The sequence below is a fragment of the Propithecus coquereli genome, unplaced genomic scaffold (genome assembly GCF_000956105.1).
Source record: "Propithecus coquereli isolate 6110/MARCELLA unplaced genomic scaffold, Pcoq_1.0 Scaffold44, whole genome shotgun sequence".
NCBI lineage: Eukaryota > Metazoa > Chordata > Mammalia > Primates > Indriidae > Propithecus > Propithecus coquereli.
The window spans coordinates 4,563,250-4,585,436 of NW_012150174.1; the positions used below are offsets into that span (position 1 = coordinate 4,563,250).

Sequence of the window (22,187 nt, forward strand, 5' to 3'; positions counted from 1 at the left end):
AAAACTGCTACACCAGCCTTCTTTTGGCTTCCATTTGCTTGAAATGTTGATTTCCACCCCTTTACCTTGAGTTTAAATGCATCCTTGCAGGTTAGATGGGTTTCCTGAAGACAGCAGATACCTGGCTTGTATTTTTTAATCCATTCGGCCAGCCTATGTCTCTTGAGAGGTGAGTTCAAGCCATTCACATTTATTGAAAGAACTGATAAGTGGGGTAAATTGTTCATCAAACTGTTGAGTTGCTTTTTGTTGCTTTGTTTTCTCTCTTGAGCCATTGTGGATTCTAGCCTTTGATCTTTAGCTTTTGAGTGGTTTTACATTCTTGAGTGTTTATTGTGCTGGTCCTTGTGTAATTCAGCTTTTAGAACTTCTTGGAGAGCTGGTCTAGTCTTGGTGAATTCCCACAGACTTTGTTTATCTGAGAATGTCTTTATTTCTCCTTCATATATAAAACGTAGTTTTCCAGGGTACAGAACTCTAGGCTGGGCATTATTCTGTTTCAGAAGAATGAGAATGGGGCCCCAGGCTCTTCTTGCTTGTAGGGTTTCAGTTGAAAAATCTGAAGTTATACTGACAGGCTTTCCTTTGTATGTTACTTGTTTCTTTCGCCTGACAGCTCATAGTAGGGCCTCCTTAGTTGATATTTTAGTCAATCTGATGACTGCACGATGTGGTGTCTTTCTATTTGCATTGAAACTCCCTGGGGTCCGCTGCGCTTCTTGTATTTGTATATCTAGATTTTTAGCAAGGCCTGGGAAATTCTCCTCTATTAAATCTTCAAATAGGTTATCCAGTCCTATCCAGTGGTTTCTTCTTCATTTTCTGGAACACCGATCAGACGCAGGTTTGGTTTTTTCACATAATCCCACATTTCTTGTAAGCTTGTTTCTTTTTTCTTTATTTTCTGCTCAATCTCTGTGACTGACTTATTCATTTGGAAGGAGCTGTCTTCAATCTCTGATATTCTTTCTTCTGTTTGATCTACCCTGTTCTTCAGGCTTTCCACAGTGTTTTGAAGTTCCCTGAATAAGTCCTTTATTTACAGGAATTCGGTTTGATTTTTCTTTAATATTTCAATTTCTTTAGTGAATTTTTCTTCCAAATCCTGCGTGGTTTTTTTTTTTTGTGGTTTCCTTGTGATGATTATCCATTTTTCCTTGCTTATCATTGAGCTTACTTACAATCCATGTTTGGAATTGTTCTTCTGTCATTTTAGTATTCTGGACCTGGTTAGTGTTCATTGCTAGAGATCTGGTGTTCTTCTTTGGGGGTGTGCTTTCCATTTGATTTTTCATACTCCCAGAAATCTTTCGCTGGATCCTTCCCATCTGGATCCGCTGTTACTTTTGTTTTGTTCTGCTGCTAGAGGGAGCGGCTAGTATGTTGTCCAGGGTTCTCTTGATGGGAGGGGTTACTTGGGGAGCTTGTTTTGGTCTCTTGCTGGGGTTTTGATTCCCTAGTCACAGGTTTCTCTGTTGGTAGCTGACCAGAGGTGGAAATGCAATCGTACCGGATGACCTGAACTGGTCTGGCGAGGAAAGTCACCGGGCTGTCAGCTATTGGTCAGTGCCAAAGCCCCAGAGACTGGCGCTTGTCGCAGAGGGGGAATGGCTCCCTATGTCTTGCTGCTGCAAGCTCAGAGGCCATGCAAAAGACGGTGGCCAGGGGGAGGGGGTGCCTTGCCAACCTGCTCAATGCCCCAGCACCTTCAGCTTCCACATGCGTCTTCCCCTCACAACTGAGGAGGCACTCAGAATTCACTGCTCAAAGAAACAGGCCTGGCTAATTGACTTTAGGTCCTGGAAGGGCAGAGCTCCTTGGGAGAGCTCCCAGGCTGGGGGAAGGGAGCCCTTCGGCACCTGCGACCTACTGTGGGCCCCGAGCTGGCGTTAGCCCACCCCCAGGACGCTGGCTCCAGAGGGAGCCACTCAGGGGCTAGGAGGTACCCGATCAGGGAGTCAGCCGAGTCACCAGGGTGCTCCGCCCTCTCCTTTATGTCTCCCTCCCCCAATCTCACGCCAGTCCAGCAATGGCTCTCACTTCTACTGGCCCACCCTGAGCAGTCCCTATCGCCAGCGGTAGTTTCCAGGTTAGAGTCCTCTACTCAGTAATCACTTCCCCGTTCAGGACCTGCTGGGTGCCAGAGACCAGCTTCCTGACTCCTAACTGCCTCCGGAGGTAGCCCAGACCAGCTCCTCCCCTGTCCGGTGCAGTCCTGACGTTGCTTCCAGCTCGTGTCCCCTCTCCGCTGAGCCCCACGTTTCCTGACCCAATTCTACATCCACTTCACACAAGCCCCTGACTCTCGGTGGGCTTGTAAGTACTGTCTAGTGAGGGACTTGTCCCGGTGCACTTACTGGCCAGGCTGGCGCCGCCGTCTCACGCTCCACTCTCTATTGTCTGTCCTGCGCTTTCCAGGTTTTGCATTCCTATCTCCCCTTCACCTTATTCTTTTCCCTGATTTGTGTGTCCCCCGCTGAATCTCCACTGATTCACCTCGCTATTTTTGCAGGCAGGAGAGCGATCCGATCATGTGTAGCAGACCAAGATCTACGTCTCTTTCTCTGGAAGCAGGGATCTGGAAGGCTACCTTAACTCTGCCATTTTTTCCCCAAAATCTCCCAAGTGTTTTTATAAAAATATTTTCATGGTTGAGTTATTGTTACAATTATTATCAGTATAATTGGTCAAAACTAAATAGGTTGTAAATTTTGATTAACAATTTTAAATCACAAAAATTAAAATTTCGTTATAAATATATCTCTTAATGAGATGAATGGGTCTTTTTATTGTTTTTAGGCTTCCTAATTCATTTATGTATTCATGATTGAATATTGACTTAATGCTATATTTTTAGATGTAAACTCTGAAAAATTTTGTTCCCATAAATCAAAAGAGAGGAATGGGAGCAGTTTGTGTAGCTACATTTCTCAACCCTTTGGGCACCTTCTGAGTTATGTAATCATGTAGTGATCTATCATCAAACATTATTTTTAATGATCTAGCAGCTGATAACTCCTCTAAATCAGTCCTCCTCTAAATTGCTAAAAGCAAAGAATCGGAAACCACTTGACTTGCAAAAGCATTTGTTACCCAATCATTAGAGTCATTCATTCACTTTCTCAATTTCTGGGAAAAATTCTGAAAGTACTTTACCAAGACTTATCAAATAACTATTAATTATAACCATTATTTTTTTAGTTAGAGAACCTTGGGTCACCCAAATTATTCAGAAAGGATTGGGAAAATCAAAATATTATTAATTTCATTGCCAATATAATTTTCAATAAAATATTTTTGCTTTTCAAATATATCTTATCAAAACTATGAAGCCACAGCTTTTGTTTAATTTATAGGAAATAACCACCTATAGCCTAATTGGCAACAAAAGTCCTTTTAGTCAGCAAAATCAGCCAAGTCGGACTCAATTGTCTCTCAATAAAGACTTCACTTCATTTGTAATTTTAAAATTTTTATATGTATTTTAAGAAATGCTAAAAACATGGACAAATAATTATGAAAGCCATTCTCTAAGGGAAAATGCTAAAAACTGTCAATATTAAAATAAAGTAGACCTACAATAAAACTTGATTTATTTGCATATGTTATAAAGCCAAAATAAAACAATTTATTGAATTTGGAATAATGCAAAGTAATATCTAGCTAACATTCTAAGTTAATTATAAATCTAAGATAGGATAAAAGACACAGTATTCCTTTAGTAAGTAGCTGTATATATGTATTAAAGTTTGGTGTTCATTTTTAGGGAATAATTAAATGAGAACTGAGAATTTAAAAATTATAACTAATTGCATTAATTTTAGTGACTTTCATGATCAAACTTTCCTATGTATTTAAAGAAGGAAAAAGGTATATACTGCCTAAATTTAATTCGTTCAGCTGCTAACAATTAATTGTATCTTTCATTAACAGGAAGTAGAAAGTAGTATAAATATTTCAAAAAATATTTTGACAAAATAGACTTTCATTGCTTTCTTAATGTACATCAAATATGAAAAAAATCATGTAAAACTTGCACCTGTATTTTATCCAATATACTTTGAAAAATTTGGTCATTCTCAAAAACATTCCACTTACATTTAAAAGAATCAGTATCATTAACCTTTAGAATCTCTTCAAAGATACTTTTCAGCAAATGTCACATCCTAGGAATGAGTATGAAAAATAGCTTAAAGGGATAGCTTGCACTTAAATACGTTCCCTAAAAAAGCCTTTTTCAGCATTTGAAGAGTCCTATCAGTGCTCTCTTTGCTCTGGTCTAAGGAGAATGTCCCTCTTTACACCATTTGAGAATAAATGGATGGAAAGGATAAAATAAATTGGAAACTTTCAAAACCACCCCTCCAACCACACACTCTACCATATATCTGAACTCAGAAAATCCTCACCCTGGGAAAAATACACAATTTCTAATGCTTCTCTCAACATAAATATGTATAAAGCACAGAAATAATTCCTGGAAACCTAAGGGTTTTATGGTGTATGAGTCAAGGCTGTTCCTTTGTTTGGTCCCCGACTCCCATCCCACGTTTTTTGCACAGCAGGGCAATGCACTAGAAGATTCTGGATGGATGAAGAGTATGCCTTTCTTTTGGAAAGTAACAGAAGGGTTATAAAAAAACTCAGTGTATTATTTGGAAGATCGTTTTTAAGAAAGAAAACACATGAATCTTTTTTTTTTTTTTAACTATGCCCACTCAGCAAGGAATTGAAAATTGAAGATCTGGAAATAGATTTCCTTAAAACAATACGTGCTTGCATTTCTCCTGGAAAATCTTTGGGAACCACGAAAATGCAATGCATTTGAAGTAGTTTGAAGACCACTGGTCTAAGTCACTGCAAGGAGCCCAAACCATTGCAGCCTAGTGCGGCAGAAACACAGGGCTTAGAGGGAGCTAGAAATCAAGACGTTTTGAATATGCTAGACGGGAAAGAATGCAAATCAAGCAAGTCCTTGTACAGAAGTTGCAAATGCCTGACTTTGCAGGAAGGAGAGAACATTTTGAATATCCTTCAGTGAGAAAGGAGACATTTTTCTCCCATATATGGTGAACACAGTACCACAATTAACCTATGGTGGATTCATTCCCCCAGTCTGTGAGTGTTCACAAATCTTTGTGGACTATGAACACCTGAAATAAGCTGACTGGCATCCTGCCAAGGCTGCAACCAAGACAGTCTCAGCCACTCATCCTCTTTTCCTCAGCTACAAATGAGTGTCCATTAAGGTCTTTGAGCCTGGGACAAAATGTCGACTGGAATTCCTGTCCTGGGTTGAGGATTGGCCTATTTTAACTTTCCATGAGCACAGGGACAGTGTTGTGATATTACGCTGTGTCTGATATTAAGGGCTCCTTGGACCCTTTCACTTATGGTTGGGAAAGACCAGTACGAAGTGAGAAATCCTGAAGGACCCCCTCCCGTTCCTGTAGAGACATCCGGGACTGCAGCCGCTGAGGGAACCACGACTCCCCACACACGGGAGGGGGCCCTCCTGGCTGAGAAGAACAGAATAAGAAAATTGATGAGATTATATTAAAAGGATTCAGTTTTGTTTTTCTTTTACTTTATTTTCTCCCAGGGAACTTTAAAATGGGATGGGGGCTGTATTAAAATTTTGGAAATCTTCATATTTCTTAGCGGGTGAGTATGTTTGGATTCTCTTTTTGTTGCCATTTAATCTCATTGCAGCCTCTGCTTACCTATATTGGACAACGTGGCTGAGCAAAATCTGAGAGCTGGAAACAGAGCAGGAAGCCAGTTTTGAGCTGTAGTTGCAAAACATCCTTAGAGTTCACTTAATGACCATAATGTTATGAGTAATTTCTGAGCCTTCTGGAAGCAAAGTCTAAATTGCCCATGTGACTTCAAAAGGATCCACAAAAGGAGTCGAGGTTGTTATGTGGGAGGACGGCTTTGTGAAGGTGGGAAAGGACTTCCCCACAGACAGTGGACCTCCCCCAAGTGACCTAGCCACACTCCTGCCGAGCCACAGCCTGGATGGGGTTTCAGCAATGCCACCTCTGCTGGTCTTGCTCCCACCCCTCCCTCTCACCTCACTGAGAGAGTAGGGATAAGCTATCTGATTGGGCAGTTTGGAAAAAGGACTGAGTACGCTCAGCTTAGTGCCTCCCTCTCTTCTCTCAGGAAGGTCCTTCTGGTCTGACCTCTGTCATGGGATAGGTGCTTGTCCCTCAGGTGAGGCCTGAGATTGTCCAGCTCTGCCTGAGATAAGGAGGAGAATTTAGTTGTAGGATGAAGTCTTAACAAGCTCTCTTAGCCACAGAGCCAAAGCTATACTCCCCAATTAGTTTTATTAAAATAAAGGTGATATTTAAACTAAAATAAAAATTGACTCAGTGAATAGGTGAATGAACATAACACCTATCCACACGAAGCTGATCAAAGATTGAAAGATATAGGCAAGAGTCAATTTATTCAATAGAGAATCCCCTACGTTGTCTTCAAGTAAATCAGTTTTTGTAAGTCATGTCTTTTCCCCTTACCTCTCACATGGCTAATCCTTTATTTCCATATAGACTAATCATCACTGGTCATGAATTTCCCATTAGTGGCCCCTAACATTTAAGTCTTAAATTTTTCCCTCCCCACAAACTAGTTAAATTATCTTAATAAAGAATTAGGAGATTAGGAGGCATCTTTAGCAAAGCTTGTTATTGGTTGCTCTTAAGGCAGAGCAGGTCTCTAGTGAATAAAGCAGATGACACAATCAGGAGACTGCCACCAATTACCCATGTGTTATCTTGTTTAGCCCTAACCACAACCCACTATAAAAGTGAGTGTACCAGGGGTCAGAGAAATTAAGTAACTTGCCCAAGTTTGCATAGCCAATAAGGAGCAGTCAGGATTTGAACCTTGATATGCCTGCCAACTCTGTGCTCAGTCCACTATCCCACAATGCCCACATTCATAGAATTACATACCATCAAGATTGGAAGAAACCTTACAAGTCATTCAGTCCAACCTCGATCTTCTACTTATGTCCCCCCAGCCATGGCTCACCCATCTGAGTAATGGGGAGTTCCTAAGGCAGCCCCTTCCATTGTTGGGCAGCCCTGTTGCTTCACAAACTTCTTTATACATGGGGTATTCTGTAGATTTGATCCACTGGCCCTAGGTCTGTCTTCCCTTTTGGGGCCCCAAAGCACAGAACCTTGTAGGTAGCAGAGTGTCCATCCCTAGATTCAACATCCCTGCTTCTCCCAACTATTCCTCACAAACTGTGATCTTCAGCCCCTCCCCATCCTCCTGGGAACTTCTTTCCTCATTGTCAGTCACCCATGGAGGGCCTGGAACTGGACATAATATTCCAGGATGGGGCATACCTGTACAGAATAGTGTGAGATTATTGCTGCCCTCACTCTAAGGAATATGTCACTACATACTTGTGTGTGTGTGTGTGTGTGTGTGTGTGTGTGTGTGTGTGTGTGTGTGTGGTGGGGGAGAAGATTGCTCCTACACGGCTTCCTAGTGCTCAAAGAATATTTCCCAAATTGCATTTCCTGAAATATCAGCAACTCAGAATAAGTAAATAGGCACTTTAATAATAATAATTTGAAAATTCCGTGACCCTATATATTTGGAATATACTGCTTAACATTCAATGCCAGGTACTGTTCTGGTCACTAGAGATATACGCATGAACAACACACAAAAAAATCCCCATATATGCAAGCTACAAGTCAGACAAGAAACACTGAGTGTGTGAGGACCTTTTGGAAGATTTGCAATGCAGAATGGCACATCGCAGGAAAAGTTCTGATGCAAAAAAATAGAATTGATTTCATTTACATCAAGACGTCCCAAATATAGGATCCTGGTATAATTACTAGCATCCTAGAGAACAGTATTTGAGTCACTAGTTTAGTAAACACATGCTTACATCACTGAGCACAAATTACCCTGCCTCCAGCCAATATACTTTCTGATGTCATCGTCCTGTATGGAAACCTTCTAATGTAAAAAGAAGCTAAAGATCAGCCAAAAAAATATTATGAGCATGGCAAGCTCAGCCCTTAGAAGGGCTTAGATGACACCATGGGACATGCTAGCAGGGAAGGGCGCAAGCACCAGGAAATGAAACAAATATGCAGATGAATAGAGGACAAAACTCTGCCGACCCCACCGGGGGAGTGAGGCCCATGGGCGACCAGATTCTAACAGAGGAGTAGCTAATCCTGCTCCACTCCCTGGCCAGGCTTCAATGACCTCGGTGGTCAGACTTGGCAGTAGAGCAGGCGACAGCCAGGGAAGTAGGAGCACCGGATAAGGAATTCTACCCTGAACAAGGTCAGAATGAAGGAAAACCAGAATGGATTCAAATACACAGCCCAAAAGGCAAAGTAGGCTTTTGGCAGGCCGGGGAGCTTTTCCCAGGATCTCAGGAACTAGAGCAGCAAAGATACCCTACCTCTTTGCTCCCTGGTAGAAAGAGCTGATGACTAGTTCCAAACCCAGCTGGATTTCATTGACAATCCAACTTAACACTTCCATTTCGGCCCTTTTAATTGAACCTGGCACTTCCAGGCAGGTGGTTACAAAACAGGCATGAAGAGAGGCAGCCGGCCGCTGCACCCCTGCTGGACATTCCTCCAGGACCCCCGCCCCACCGCTAACTTCGATATTCCTCGCTCGCCACTTCCTCGATTTCTTCACCTATTTTGGTCCCCATGTCCTGTGGGGCCCTCTAGACTTGATGGCTCAGTTTGGGGTGGGAGCCCCAGCTTGAACCATCACCCGCCCCTACCTGCGACGTCAGCCTTGGCTCGTCAGTATTAAGTGCCTGCCCTGGTGCCCCAGCCTTAAGCCATCCCTCCCCTGTGTCTCTGTCAGGCAGGACAGGGAGAGTGGCCTTGGAGGACCTTTCTGTGGTTGGGAGGGTGAGAATGCCTGCGACCTGCTGCACCGACATGGGGCGCAGGCCCTGCGGGAGTCAGGAGTGTGGACCGAGGCAGGACGGGCAGGTGAGTCAGCCCAGAAGGGCTGGAGTCCTGGACAAAATGAACCAAATGCTCAGGAAGGAAAGAAAGGAAACTCTGGGCTTGGCAGAGAGGCCGAGTTTGGAGAGAAGCCAAGATGGAAAGGGATTTGTTATTTGTGGGAAGCTTTTATTTGGTGGTGGGAAAAGAATGGCGAGTATGTAACACAATATTTCTGTAACTATAAATAACATGTAAATGCATTTCATAATGAGAACCATATGGAATCTGCTTTACTGGGAAGCTTCTAAAATAGCAAAGGGCAAGGGAGGGAAATAACATGTATTTAACCCGCACTCCGTGCTAAGCACCTTCCATGTGTTTTTGCTTAGTCCTGTCACTTTTCTCCTGGGGAAGGTTTCTCAATTATAGATGAGGAAAATGAAGCTAAGAGAGGTTAAGGAGCTAGACCAAGGTCCCGTGGTGAACCACCGTCTGAAAATAGACCTGTCAGGCTCCAAAGCCCTCCCCGTCTTTCTAAAATAAAGCACAAGCCTGCCTAGAGGCAGGGGCAGGACTATAGGACCTTTCTAGATTCTTCTCTGTTACCCGGATTTCCAGAATTGGCTTATTCCTGGCAGGTACAGTAAGTCTTTTGGGATAGTAAGATCCATTAGGTACACTATGAACAATAACTCAACAGAGAAGATTTAGGGTGGTGGGGACAATATTGAAAGTGTAATTGGGAGATGCCAGGCTCTGCCACCACCTTGCTGTGTGACCTTGCATAAGTCCCTCCCCTCTCTGGGCTCCAGTTTTCACGTCTGGAAAATGAAGAGTTGGGTCAGACGCTCAGGAAGCCTCTGCCCAGCTCTGCAGCTTTATCTTTCAGACGCCAGAGTTGATTCAATGGTCTGAGCAGGATGCTTCCCAAGAAAGGCCGCTTCAGCAGCTTCCCCCAGCCTGGCTCAGCCCCTCCATCCCCCTTCCCCCCCAAGAGTCCCCCCGACGCCCTTCTCCACAGCCCGGCCTGCACTGACCTGCACCTCCCGTGAAAGGGCCAGCTCCAGCAGCTGGCCAAAGTGCTGGCCCAGTGTGCTCAGGGTCTCGCTCACGCAGGCCTTCATTGACTTCAGGACATGCTTGTTCTCCACCTGGAGGCACCTGGGGAGAAGGAACTGTGGGGTGAGCCACTGGGAGGGGCACATGGTCCTCACAAAGCCATTGCAGGGGCCAGCTCTGGGCCTGCGCTAGGCCTGGCGTTGGGGTGGGGGTCAGAGAGGTGGGAAGCCGTGAAGAGCGGTGCTGCAGTGCCAGGTATCTCCAGTGCACTCTGAAGGCATGTGGCAATGTCTGAGCCCTTGAGGATTTTCTTCCCAGATGGAAAAACAGAGGGGGATCTGGCTCAAATTTACCCCTGTGGCCTGAGAATCTTCCACCCAGGAAAGCCAAAGACCCCATGGAGCCCAGGGGATGCCAAGATCCAGGTTCTCCCTGCAGAACATGGGGGCTTGGAAGGGTGAGGGAAAGTGTCAACACACACCCGGTGTGTATACATGTGAGGCTGAGTGTGTGTATGTGTCTGAGTGTAAACCTATGTATGTTTATGCACGCGAAACATGGAGAAGAGGGCGTGGGTGTATTGCTGTGGTTGTGTAAATGTGTGTTTATACATCTGCGTGCGAGCAAGCGAGTGTCTGTGAACATCTGTGTCACATGTATGTGTGCATAAGGGTGTGCGTGTCTGCTTTCACCTTTCCTGGACTCTCGCCTTGACTTTGGGGACTAGGGAGCCTTCCCAAAGCTTTGGGAAACCTTTTCCTTGTTAACCAACTCCTCAAAAATCCTCTTTCTTCCTATGCCCAGCCCCCTCCTCTGCCTTTTACCTTATCCCTAGGGCCAGAAAATGGGGCAGAAAATTCCAAGGGAACCTTTTAAGGTTTCCGATAAAAGTCGGGAAAAGGAAACTCCTAAACCACCACCAGTTCTCCCCACTCCCACTCTCCCTCTGGGAGAAGGTGCCAGCCCCGTCCTCTGTTGCAGGACGGGCTGGCAGAGACCCCGGGAGACCTAAGATCCAGATTTACCTCTCCGTGACTGCTGAGAGCTCTGAACATTTCTCCATTAGCAGCTTCTCAATCTGTAGAAAAGGAGATCAATTTTATTCAATTCAATAAGCATTGATTGAGGACCAACTGCTGTGCCGAGCACTCTGGGGCATAAAGAGGAAGAATCAAGCTATCCGACTTAAGGAACAGGCACATGATCTATAACACAGTGTGATATGAGTGGCAAAAGAGATCATTGTCAGCTGCTTTGGAAGTGTAAGGAAATAAAACTGAGCAATTCGTTATGCTGGGGGATCTGGGACGCTTCAGACAGGAAAAGGTATTTTAGCTGGGTTTTGAAGAATAAATAGAAGTTTACTGTCTGTAAAGTAGAGGAAGGAAAAGTTTGAGGCAAAGGGTAAAGCACGAAGGTGAAAAGTGAATGACAAAGGAAAGAGAGAAATAATGATAAGAGAGATTGTCAATGGTTCACTCTGGGCTTTGAGAAGAAAATTCAACGTCATGAGCTGTGGAATCGGAAAAGCTGAGGTTGAATCCTGTTCAGACCATTCACTGTACAACTTTGGGAAAGTTACTTAGCCTCTCGGAACTTCTGTCTCCTCATCTGTAAAATAAGGATAATAATACTAACTGATATTTTTAATCAACTGCTTTAAATGTTTTATATGGAACAACTCATTTAGTCTTCACAATGAATCTATAAAATAAATGCTATTATACCCATTAGGATGAAGGAACTAGGGCAAAGGGAAGTTAAGCAACTTGCCACGGTCTGCACAGCAGAGCTGACATCTGAACCCAGGTAGTTGGCATTAAAGTTAATATACTTAACTGTTGTGCAGCTTCTCACAGTGGTGGTGCCTACATCACAGGTTGCGCAGGTTAAATGGGATACGTGTAAAAACACCTAGCACAATGTCACATATTAGGTACTCAATAAAGGTCTTTACTGTCTTTCTTCCCTGCTTTATTGGAAGAAAAGGGAGGCCCCTGAGGGAGGAAAGGTGCAGACTCGCACAATTCAGACTTACTCTGCTGGGAGGCATCTCCACTCCCAGAACCCACCCACCCCGATCCCAGGCAGCTGACCTGGCCCATTTCCTGCGAGGAGCTCCTGCTGACAGCACTGTACTCGCTGACCATGGAGCGGGCGTGACAGGTGAGACGCACGCTCATGCTGTGCACACGCGCCCAGCGGTCCTGGGCCAGCTTCTGCCCGATCCTGCGCAGCTCAGTGCTGATGACCCAGCCCCGCTTGAGCAGCAGCTGCAGGGGGTCTCCCGGGCCAGGGCCGCCTGCGAGGATGAGGTCACCCTGTGCATCCTCCTCCAGGCTGATGGGCTTTGCCTGCAGGACACACATGCACTCACACTCGGTCATCAGCTTCAGGTCCTCCATCCAGCGCTGGACTGAGTCCACCTGCATTAGGTGCAGCCTGCAACCGGGAAACAGCACCAGGATGACTATCAACACTCCACAATTTCCAAAGATTTCCATTCCAGGCCATCTGATGTTTACTAAGCACCTACTACATGCTCAGCACTGTTTCTCCCATTCGTGAACTCACTTCTGGTTATCTCTATCTTACAGATAATAAGCCGGAAGCACAGAAGTTTCGAGGGCAGATGACCAGACAGATAATAAAGTCTGACAGAGTAGCAAATGATCTTTACAATAAAGGGAAAATGGAAATAGCCTAAATATCATATAATAGTTACTTTAAGTGAGCTATGCTATAGCTACATGGTTATATAGTATCCACTTATTTAAAATAATGCTTCCCAAAAGTTTAAAGCAAAGAAAAATGTATGTGCTAGTAAAGTAGAGAATACAGTATGAAAAAATGTAAATGTAAACATACAGTTATTATAATAAAAAAATTTTTAAAGCTATATCCAGAAAAAATATTGAAAGGAAAGTCATTAAAATGCTAAAACCTCTTAATGGGTGGTAAAGCTAAAGCCTTTTTCTTTTTTTTTAACTTTTCTTTAATTTCCAAACTTTTTATGGTGAGTATGTGTATTACTTTTATAATGGAAGAAAATTAACTTTATTTAGTACAACAGCATGAGAACATAGATTAGATCCTAATATCTTAATCAAATAAAAGTCACTCTAAAATTCACTTGGTCAAATAAAAGTTAGTAACAACAGCTCATGAATGAAGCATTGAACATTTGTCGAGAGCCTTATATTTAATATCATGTAAGTGCCAGGCATTGTGGGCAAAGTAGAGATGAAGATGTCAAGTCTCTACTTCAAGGAGCTTTTGATCTACCTAAAGAATCAAGAGAAACTAATGAGAAGTTAAAAGACAACTATTATGTGTCGATTAAAAATAAAACTTAAAAAACAAAACAAAACAAGACAATAATGGATTTTGCCATCATTTTGTAACAGAAGACATGCACAGTTAATGATTAAGGCTGAGCTCAACTCCCTTTGTTTCTGGCTTGTAATAGCCTTCTGATTAGTGTTTCTGTCCTAATCATACCTGCCTCAAGCATTCTGTTCGTACTACCAATTCATTCATTCATTCCCCGACTATGCATTCTGCGCCTACCATGTGCCAAGTATTATTCTAAGACAGGCTATAGCAGCAAACAAATAATCGCTTCCCTTATGAAAGTGACATTCAAGTGAGGGGGCATTCGACTTTCAAAATAAATAAGCGATGTACATAACACATTGGAGGTAGTAAGTGCCAGGAAGGAAAAGAGAACGGGAGAGAAGGCTAGAGAGTGGGGGTGGTGGAAGGGGAGTGGGCATTGCCATTTAAAATAGGTGGATCTGAAAAGGCTCATTGAGAAGGAGACATTTGAGCAAAGACTTGAAGGACATGAGGAAGGGAACCATGTAGATATCTGGGCGTAAATTGTTCCAGAGGAGAAAACAGCAAGTGCAAAGGCTCTGAGGCAGAAGTGTCCTTGAGATGTGTGAGGAATAGCAAGGAGACCAAAGTGGCTGGAGGAGGGCTAGCTGGGACCTGAATGAGTCAAAACTCCTGGGGCTGGGACAGGAGAGCTTCCATGACCTGGCCCCAACCTCCCTTCCCCCACAGCTCCCTTTTCCATCTTCCCCGACCTCAGCGCCCCTGCCATAAACATGCTCTCCACACTCCAGCTACACTCAACCTCCCCATTTCCCACACTCACCGCTCTCTTTCACAATCTCCTGCGCCCTTGAACACTCAGTTCTCTCTCAGACTGAAATCCCCTTTCCTTCTTCTCTACCTGGCAGACTCCTACTCACCCTGCAAGGCCCAGCTCTCATGTCACTGCCTCTGAAAAGCCTCAGCCAGAACTCACCAGTTCCTCCACAGGGCCCCTGCATCCTCTGTTGGAGCACTAATAACATTCTGTTGTCATCGTGTCTGGCTTGTAGCCAGTGCCCGACACATATCAGTTACTCTAAATGCAAGCCAGCGAATGCGTAGCCGAGTGCCAGGCACTTACTGGGATACGTCTATACCTATGCAGAAGACTTCATATGCCTCCACCACTCGTGCTGCCCAGAGAGTGCCCCAAGACTGACATGATAGGAAAGGGGACATAGAGGATGAAAAAACATATGATCACTGTGTTCTAGAGGCACATGACTGGGAGGCAAACTGACCGAGGAGCTGCTAAGAGGCAACACATAAACTAGTCAGTCACGCACTGACTCAGTCACTCCACAAGCACTTTGCAGGGGACATCTGTTGCTTTGTCTTCTCAGCATCCTTTCCTCCCTCTTCTGTCAATCGCAGAGACAAGTCACATTAGCTACCTCCTGGGGTGGCTGCCCAAGCTCCAGCTGTTCCCTCCTCTTTGGGAAAAGCCCCTCCTCCCAAACTTAGGCATGGTCCACCAGTGGCCATGTCTGGGGGTGTGAAACACTCCTGGCTACAGTTGGTGGTTGATGCAAGGGTGGCTCCTGAACCAAGCTTCACTAATTCAATTCCTTCCCCCAAACTGTGAAACTTAGAACCAAGAGTCACAGAGACAGGGATGGTTGCACATGGCACATGTTAATGACGGCCACTTCACTTGTTCCATGAGAAACTCCAGGATCATCTGGGGAGTAGGAGATAAGTCCAAGAGTTAATTTCTGTTGCTTATAACCAAAAGAACCTTTGCTAAAACACAAGTCCACAAATAACTAAGTGGAGTCAGTGCCGTCCCTTAGAGTAAAGGTCTTCTGGGAATTCAAGGGAGGAAGCTGTCCCTTCCGGGGCGGGGGGTGGGGGGGTGGTCAGGGGAAGGTGCTGGAGGAGATGGACAGAGAGCTAGGGAGGGTTTGGACAGGTCAGGACAGTGGGAGCAAACTCCAGGGTGGAGCAGTCAAAGGGACAATAAGGAAGTCCCTTGGACTAGAGTCCCACATTTCAGAAGAGAGGGAGCCATGAGGAAGATAATCAGAAAGGCGGATGGGGGTCCTGATCGTGAGAAGCCTTGAACACCAGAGCAGGGCTGGGCATTTATGCTGAAAGTCCTGAGAAGCTACTGAAGGGCAGTAGGGCAGAGCAGCAGAGGTGGGGACTGGTGGGGTTGGAAGATGGCCAAATGGGACCAGCACTTGGCACAAGGAAACCTGTATGCTGGGGTGGGTGCAGCACACCTCCCTGAGGAACAGCTCTGGGATCCTCTGAATGGAAATACTGGCACCTCCTTACGCCTGGCCTGGAAGGGAAAGAGCCAGGGAAAAGGCAAGAAAGAAGAAAAGGGGAGTCAGAGCCACCAATGCTTGAGGCCTGGGCCCATCCTAGGAGGCCTGCTGAGACCCGAAACTCATGTATTTGCCAAACCCTTTAATGCACACTGGAGGCATACTCAGTTCTTGCTCTTTAAGATCTTTAAGAAACAGGAAGAAAGTGAGATTTGAGAAGCTGCGTTAATTAAAATCCTAGCCGATTCATCACTGTGCTAGTGGGAGAAGTGAAATTACAGAACTATTGATTTCTCCAGAAGCTGAGTGTTTGTGCCTGTGAGTGTCTGTGTTTGTGGATATGAATTCATCTGGGTGTCTGTCTGTTTTATCTGGATGCCAGCATCTGTGCGTCTGGGCTAGAGTTGTGTATCTCTCTACCTGCCCAATACCTGGATGAGTGCGTATGTGTTTACAGGTCTCATGTCACATAAACTCGATGATTAAAAGTAGAGGAGTGTGGGGCTTGAGCTTGGGCTGAAGTTAGTGACTCACTTCCAAAGAAAAGAGTACAGAAAAAGGAGAAAAAAATAACTTTACAGTGGAGAAACCTGGCAGACACTACCTTAACCAAGTGATCAAGGTTACGCTCAACAATGATAAGCCACATTGACGGCACGTACCTCTGATATGATATGATATGCCACCCTGTGGCGTTCTTCCCCCAAAACACATAACCTCAGTCTTGTGATGACAGAAACATCAAACAAACCCAAACTGAGGGAAATTCTACAAAACACCTGACCAATACTCCTCAAGACCGTCAAGGTCATCAAAAGCAAGAGAAGACTGAGAAATTATCATAGACCAGGGACACTAAGGAGATATGATAACTACACTTAATATGATGTCCTGGGTGGAATCTTGAAGCAAAAAAAGAACATCATGGAAAAACTAGTGAATTCCAGATACAGTCAGGCATATCCACAGGTTCCATGTTGAAAATATTCAAAATGAAAAAAAATAATAATACGACAATAAGAAAGAACACAAATTAAAAAACAATACAGTATAACAACTATTTATATAGCATTTACATTGTATTGGGTATTATGAATAATCTAGAAATGATTTAAAGTAGAGGGGAGGATGGGCACAGGTTCTATGCAAATACTACACCCTCTTACAAATGGGGCTTGAGCATCCGTGGATTGAGCATCCATGGAGGTCCTGGAACAAACTCCCCACAAATGTCGCGAGACGACTGTAGTGTCTGGGGTTTAGTTAGTAGCAATGGACCAGTGCCGGTTCCTTAGTTGAGAAAAATGTGCCATGGGAGTGGAAGACACTAACAAACAGGGACACTGAGTGCAGAGCATACAGGGACTCTCTGCACTGTCTTTGGAACTTCCTGTAAATCTAAAACAATTCAAAAGTTTAAAAGTTTATTTTAAAAAAACAGGATGGGTGGAGGGGTCCAGATGAAATTCTTCCCCCCAGAAAGAACTTCACTCCCCTTGCTTCTCCCCCAGCCATACCGCGAGCTGAGACTGGCAGTCTCCTGGCTTTGTATCGGGAGCAAGCTCCAGTGGACGGGTAGGTGGAACCTGGCTAAAGAACCCGGAAGTGGAAGGAAAGGGGGTCCCCAGTTGGGCGAGGGGGTAGAAGTCGTTCTCTCAGGGGAAAGGGCGTGGCTCACTTCACTGCCTTTGCCTTCCAGTTGGGCCCCAATCATCTGTCCTAGAGCCCACCAGTGACTAATCCCAAGAGAGCCTCTTAGACCTGTGCCTTCTGTGCTTGGCTACCTCAGGGGACCCTGTCTCTGAGGCCCCTCTGACTGGCTCAGAGTGACCCAGCTCCTTCCTTAACCACCTGAACAGACAGACCTTGAGCCAGTGCTTCCTCGGGCCTGAGCAGCCTATTGTCTAAGGACCACAGGCGTCAGAGGGACTTGGCCAGGCACAAGCCATCAGGGCTCACACACTGGCACGTGGGGGTAGAAAGAGCTAGCTCTGCTTCTCATCATCTGTGTGACTTTAGGCTGCCACTGCTTTTATTTCTTTTCTCTGAAATTGTTATGAAATTTAACATATGGTCATAAAAGTGAACAAATGATAATGTTGAGCTACAGTCCGAAACATTTTCATGAGATCAATACATCCATGCATCTAGCAACGAGATAAAGAAACAGAATTATTACTGATACCCCAGAAATCTCCCTTGTTCCCCCTTCTGGTCACTCCCCAACCAGAAGCCAGTGTCCTGACTTTTAACATCACAAATTAGTGTTTTGAGTAAGTTTCTTACCTACCCAACCTTACACAACTTACTTACTTAACCTCTTTGAGCCTCAATTTCTTCATCTGTAAGACAGAGATAGTAATAGAACTGTCCACACAAGACTGATGGAAGAATTAAATTAAAGGATGAATGTCAAGGGCCTGGTACCCTGCATGGCATGAAGGAGACACTCAAAAATGTCAGTTCTCTTTGTTGCCCTTCCCCACATGTAACACTTCAACACCTGTAACAGTAAATATACATATAATAATGGCTAGCATGTATTGAGCTCATTTCATGTGTTGAGCACCATGCTAAGAGCTTTACATGAATTATTTCATTTACTCCCCAGGACAATTGTCTGCATTAGATATTAAATATTACTATTCTCCCCATTTTACAGATGAGGAAAGTGAGATACAGAGAAGTAAAATCACCAAGGTAAAAAGTAGTAGCCCTAAGACGGAAAACCCATTCTCCTCTCTTACTTCAGAGTCTTCTCTTAATATCTTTATGTCTATACTTTACTGCCTCCCACCCTGCCAACCCTCCAAAAAAGAAAACGCAGAGGATCAGGGAGCAGAAAGAGGCAACCTTAACATAGGGAGATGGGAGGACCATTTTCCCAAGCAAAAATTTCAGGGGCTGCTGTGAGGAACAGGAAGATAAAGGGAAACTGGAAGCCCCTGACTCTGCCTACAGCTCTGGGGAGGAAGGTGAACAAAAAGGACGGGCCCCAGGGATACAATTGCTGCTTTCAGGCCAGACCCAGTCCAGGCTGGCCAGTTGCAGGAGCTGCCGTCCACGGTGACAGCCTCAGAAATGAGGATGGACAAGGCACCAATGGGGAAAGCACAATCTGGGTTTCTTTAAGAATGAGCTTAAAATAACTTTTATTTCTAGAGAACATTTAAACACATACCTCCTTTTTCTCCCTAAACAGCAGCCAGACATACAGAGAAGAAGAAACAGAGCAGGCTAGTAAGCTCAGGGGTCCCTGCCTCCTCCTAACTGCACTCAGTGGCTTGTCTGCAGGCCCTGTCAAGCAAGCGCATCGTGCCTGGGTCCAGAGCAGGGGAGACATTGGGAGGTTCGGGCCCACCAGCAGGTGAAGGGCACAATGAGCTACTCAAGGGTCCTCCACCCACCCTGGCTTCTCCCAAAATGCGTTGCACCCAAGTTACAACTAAATCATTGGGTTAATAATATAGTTGTGGTTACCTAAAAGAATATAGAGGAATCTAGATGCAAAGTAGTTCTGAAGTGACAAGGAAAGAAAAGTAGAGAAAATTCACCAGTAACAATAACTAATATTTATTGAACCCTTACAGTACCCCAACGGCTGTGCACTTATCATGCATTATTTTATTCCTCCAACCAACTAGATGCACACTCTTACGGTCTCCACCTCACAGATGAAAATACAGAGGTATAGAAGGGATACATGACTTGAGAGAGCCAGAACTCTATGCAGATAGCCTGGCTCCAGAGTCTGTGTGCTGCTGACACCCTATTTAGTTTCCTCCACCAGACTTTTGTCGTATCCTCAAAAGCAGGCATTGCCTGATTCATCTCAGTATCATCTACACTCAGCACAAAGCCTGACACATAGCAGGTATCAAAAAATATGTAATTGAGTCAAGTAACATTGAGACAACATAGGAGACATAGATCATAAGCCTTGCCAAAAGAGCTGAAAATATTTTCTGAACTTGCAGGAAGTTACACAAGAGGGACATGAGTGTCCTGGACTGGCACATGAGAACGCCCTGAACCCACTGCAGACTCTATTCCGAGACTGTTTCAGGAGGTGTGGATGCTGTCTATGGCTGGGATGTCAGACATAGTGAGTTCCCTGCCCTTCGGTAAAAGTGTAAGTGTTAGGTAAGTAACTAGATCCCACAAAAAGACATTATAAAATGTTTGGTTCTAAATAGAAATACTTGAAGCAGATGTCCATAAAACCAGACAAACCTTTCATATAAGACATTGTACAAACAAATGTTCCTGTTTTCCACTAAGCAATGCTCTGGTTGGGTGGAGCTTGGACCCTTAGCAACTATTGTCCCAACTCTCAGAATCTGGCCTGAACTTAAAGGAAAATGGCGATCTAGTGAGGCATGGGTATATATACCCGAGCCCTTGGGGGAAGTGCCTGTCCCACATGACACTAGTAACAATTCTAGAGTATTCTCAACCAGTTCAAAAAGATTTAAAATATTAAGCGGTGTTTCCCAGACAATCCCTGGTCAACCTGATTCAATGAAACACTGTTGGCACTGACTATGTGCCATGCCTTGTGCTGGTGATCCCTGCCCCTTAGGAAACTTGTGCAGCCTAGCAGAAGAAGCAGACATAAACAAACATAGCCCAACTCTACTCTCATCCTATCATGATGAGTGTTTCCAGGAGTCCCCAGAGTTCATCTTATACATGTCACCCCACAAAAAAAATCCCTGGTTCAGTCAACCACAAGATGGAACCAGATGATTCTGCCATCCTTTCTTCCTTTGGCACGTTTACACTGGGCATGACCCAGCTGCTGTGCCCTGCCATGTCCACCCAGCATGGCTGCCATTCCTTCTGGTGACTGTCATACTCTCTGGGCTCTACTGGACATCTCAGGCCACCACAGTCACCCCTTCTCCTCATACTGCTACCTCTTCTAGGTACCATCGTACCACCACCAGGTGTGCCACCGGGTCTTCTTCACATCACTGTGGCTTCTGTTGGGACCCATTGCTCCCACGAGGGTGTGAACTCTAGAGCTGGATTGCCTGGATTCAAATCCCAGCTCTGCCACTCGCTAACTGTCTAACTTTGGGCAAGTTACATAACCTCTCTGTGCTCCAATTGCCTCACTGGCAAATGGGGAAAGACAAAAGTAGGATTTCTGTGATTTCATGTGTATAAACACGCACACACACACACACACACACATGCACATACACAAATATATGAAATCCCTGACAGGCAATATTATATGTGTTAGTTACTATTAAGGCAGTTCTAATAAAGCAGTTGTATCATCAGAACTTTTTTTACCTAAAGGTCAAAGAAAATGAAGAAAATTCTGGGAAGATGGTAGTGGTGGCAGCATAGTTTTTCAATCTCTCCAAATCCCCACATAAAAACTGACAGACCAACTAGATAACAACCCCCCATGGGTAATACTTATAACAAAACTAGGTGGTAAGGTAGCCCAACAAACCCCAAAATAAAAACAAGCGGGATCAAACCACCAACAGCTTGTAAGACCTGCTTGGTATCATCATGTGAGAAGAAGGAGAAGGAGAAGGAGAAGGAGAAGGAGAAGGAGAAGGAGAGGGAGAGGAGGAGGAGGAGGAGGAGGAGAAGGAGAAGAAGGAGAAGAAAGCAAAAAGGTGGCATCTGATGAACATGAGAAAGGAGAACCCCAAAATAGCCACTGAATATTTAATGGGAAGCACAGTATGCAAATTTGAGAACAGGAGCTGAAACTACAAGGGGGTTTGCCTTTCCAATACAGGTGAGTTCACGGTGTCCTCTGAACTCTCAAAATGATCCACCAAGAATTTCTTCACAACAAAGCACCACATTAAGGAGAAACTTCTGGGAGTAGAATCAGAATTGAGTGGGACAGGGACAACAAAGGAAAAGGAAAGAGATATTCAGATCAATGAGAGGGAAGGACGGAGAGCTAGGCATGCTCAGAGAGCAGGTCACCATATTTTTGGACCCTACACTCAAATAAAATAAAGTGGAACTCCGTGAAGTTAGAAGAGTTTTCCTGAACCCTGCCTCCCTCCAAAGGTTTGTGAAAAGTAACTTTATTTAAAAATGTGCAACAGAAAATTATTGAAGTCTCATCCTGCACAAGTTATTTTAAAAAGGGAATAAATAGCAGAATAATATCTCTACAATTAGGAAATGCCAGGAAAAAAAATCTCACAAAAAAGATAAAAACTTTAACCTACTATTTCAAAATAAGCTTAACATTTTAAGAAAATTATATAAGACATGAAAAAAAGCACAAATTCTCAGAAAAGAGATGTCCTAACTCAGCAAAGAATTAGAAATAAAAGTGAAAAAGTCTTTGAGAAACAAAGACTAAACAAGAAGAAACACATAATATAATGGCTTAAGAAAATCAAATGCAAAAATGAAGAAAATTTTAAAAATAAAAAATAAAGAAAGAGATAAAAAGAATTTACAAGAAAGTGACAAATATTAAAGATAGATAAAGAAGATCCAATAGATAAAATTCCTGGCC

General features: G+C 44.2%; 1 protein-coding gene across 3 annotated transcripts in view; it reads right to left on the minus strand.

Moving 5' to 3' along the window:
* INSC (inscuteable homolog (Drosophila)) overlaps positions 1–22,187 on the minus strand; it is a 135,711-nt gene that overhangs the window by 62,252 nt on the left and 51,272 nt on the right. For all 3 annotated transcript variants that reach the window (XM_012654258.1, XM_012654260.1, XM_012654259.1), the window contains 3 exons: positions 12,119–12,464; positions 11,048–11,100; positions 10,001–10,124 (listed from right to left, as the gene is read on the minus strand). In XM_012654258.1, the coding sequence (XP_012509712.1) occupies positions 10,001–10,124; positions 11,048–11,100; positions 12,119–12,464 (523 nt within the window). The remainder of the gene's footprint in view (positions 1–10,000; positions 10,125–11,047; positions 11,101–12,118; positions 12,465–22,187) is intronic.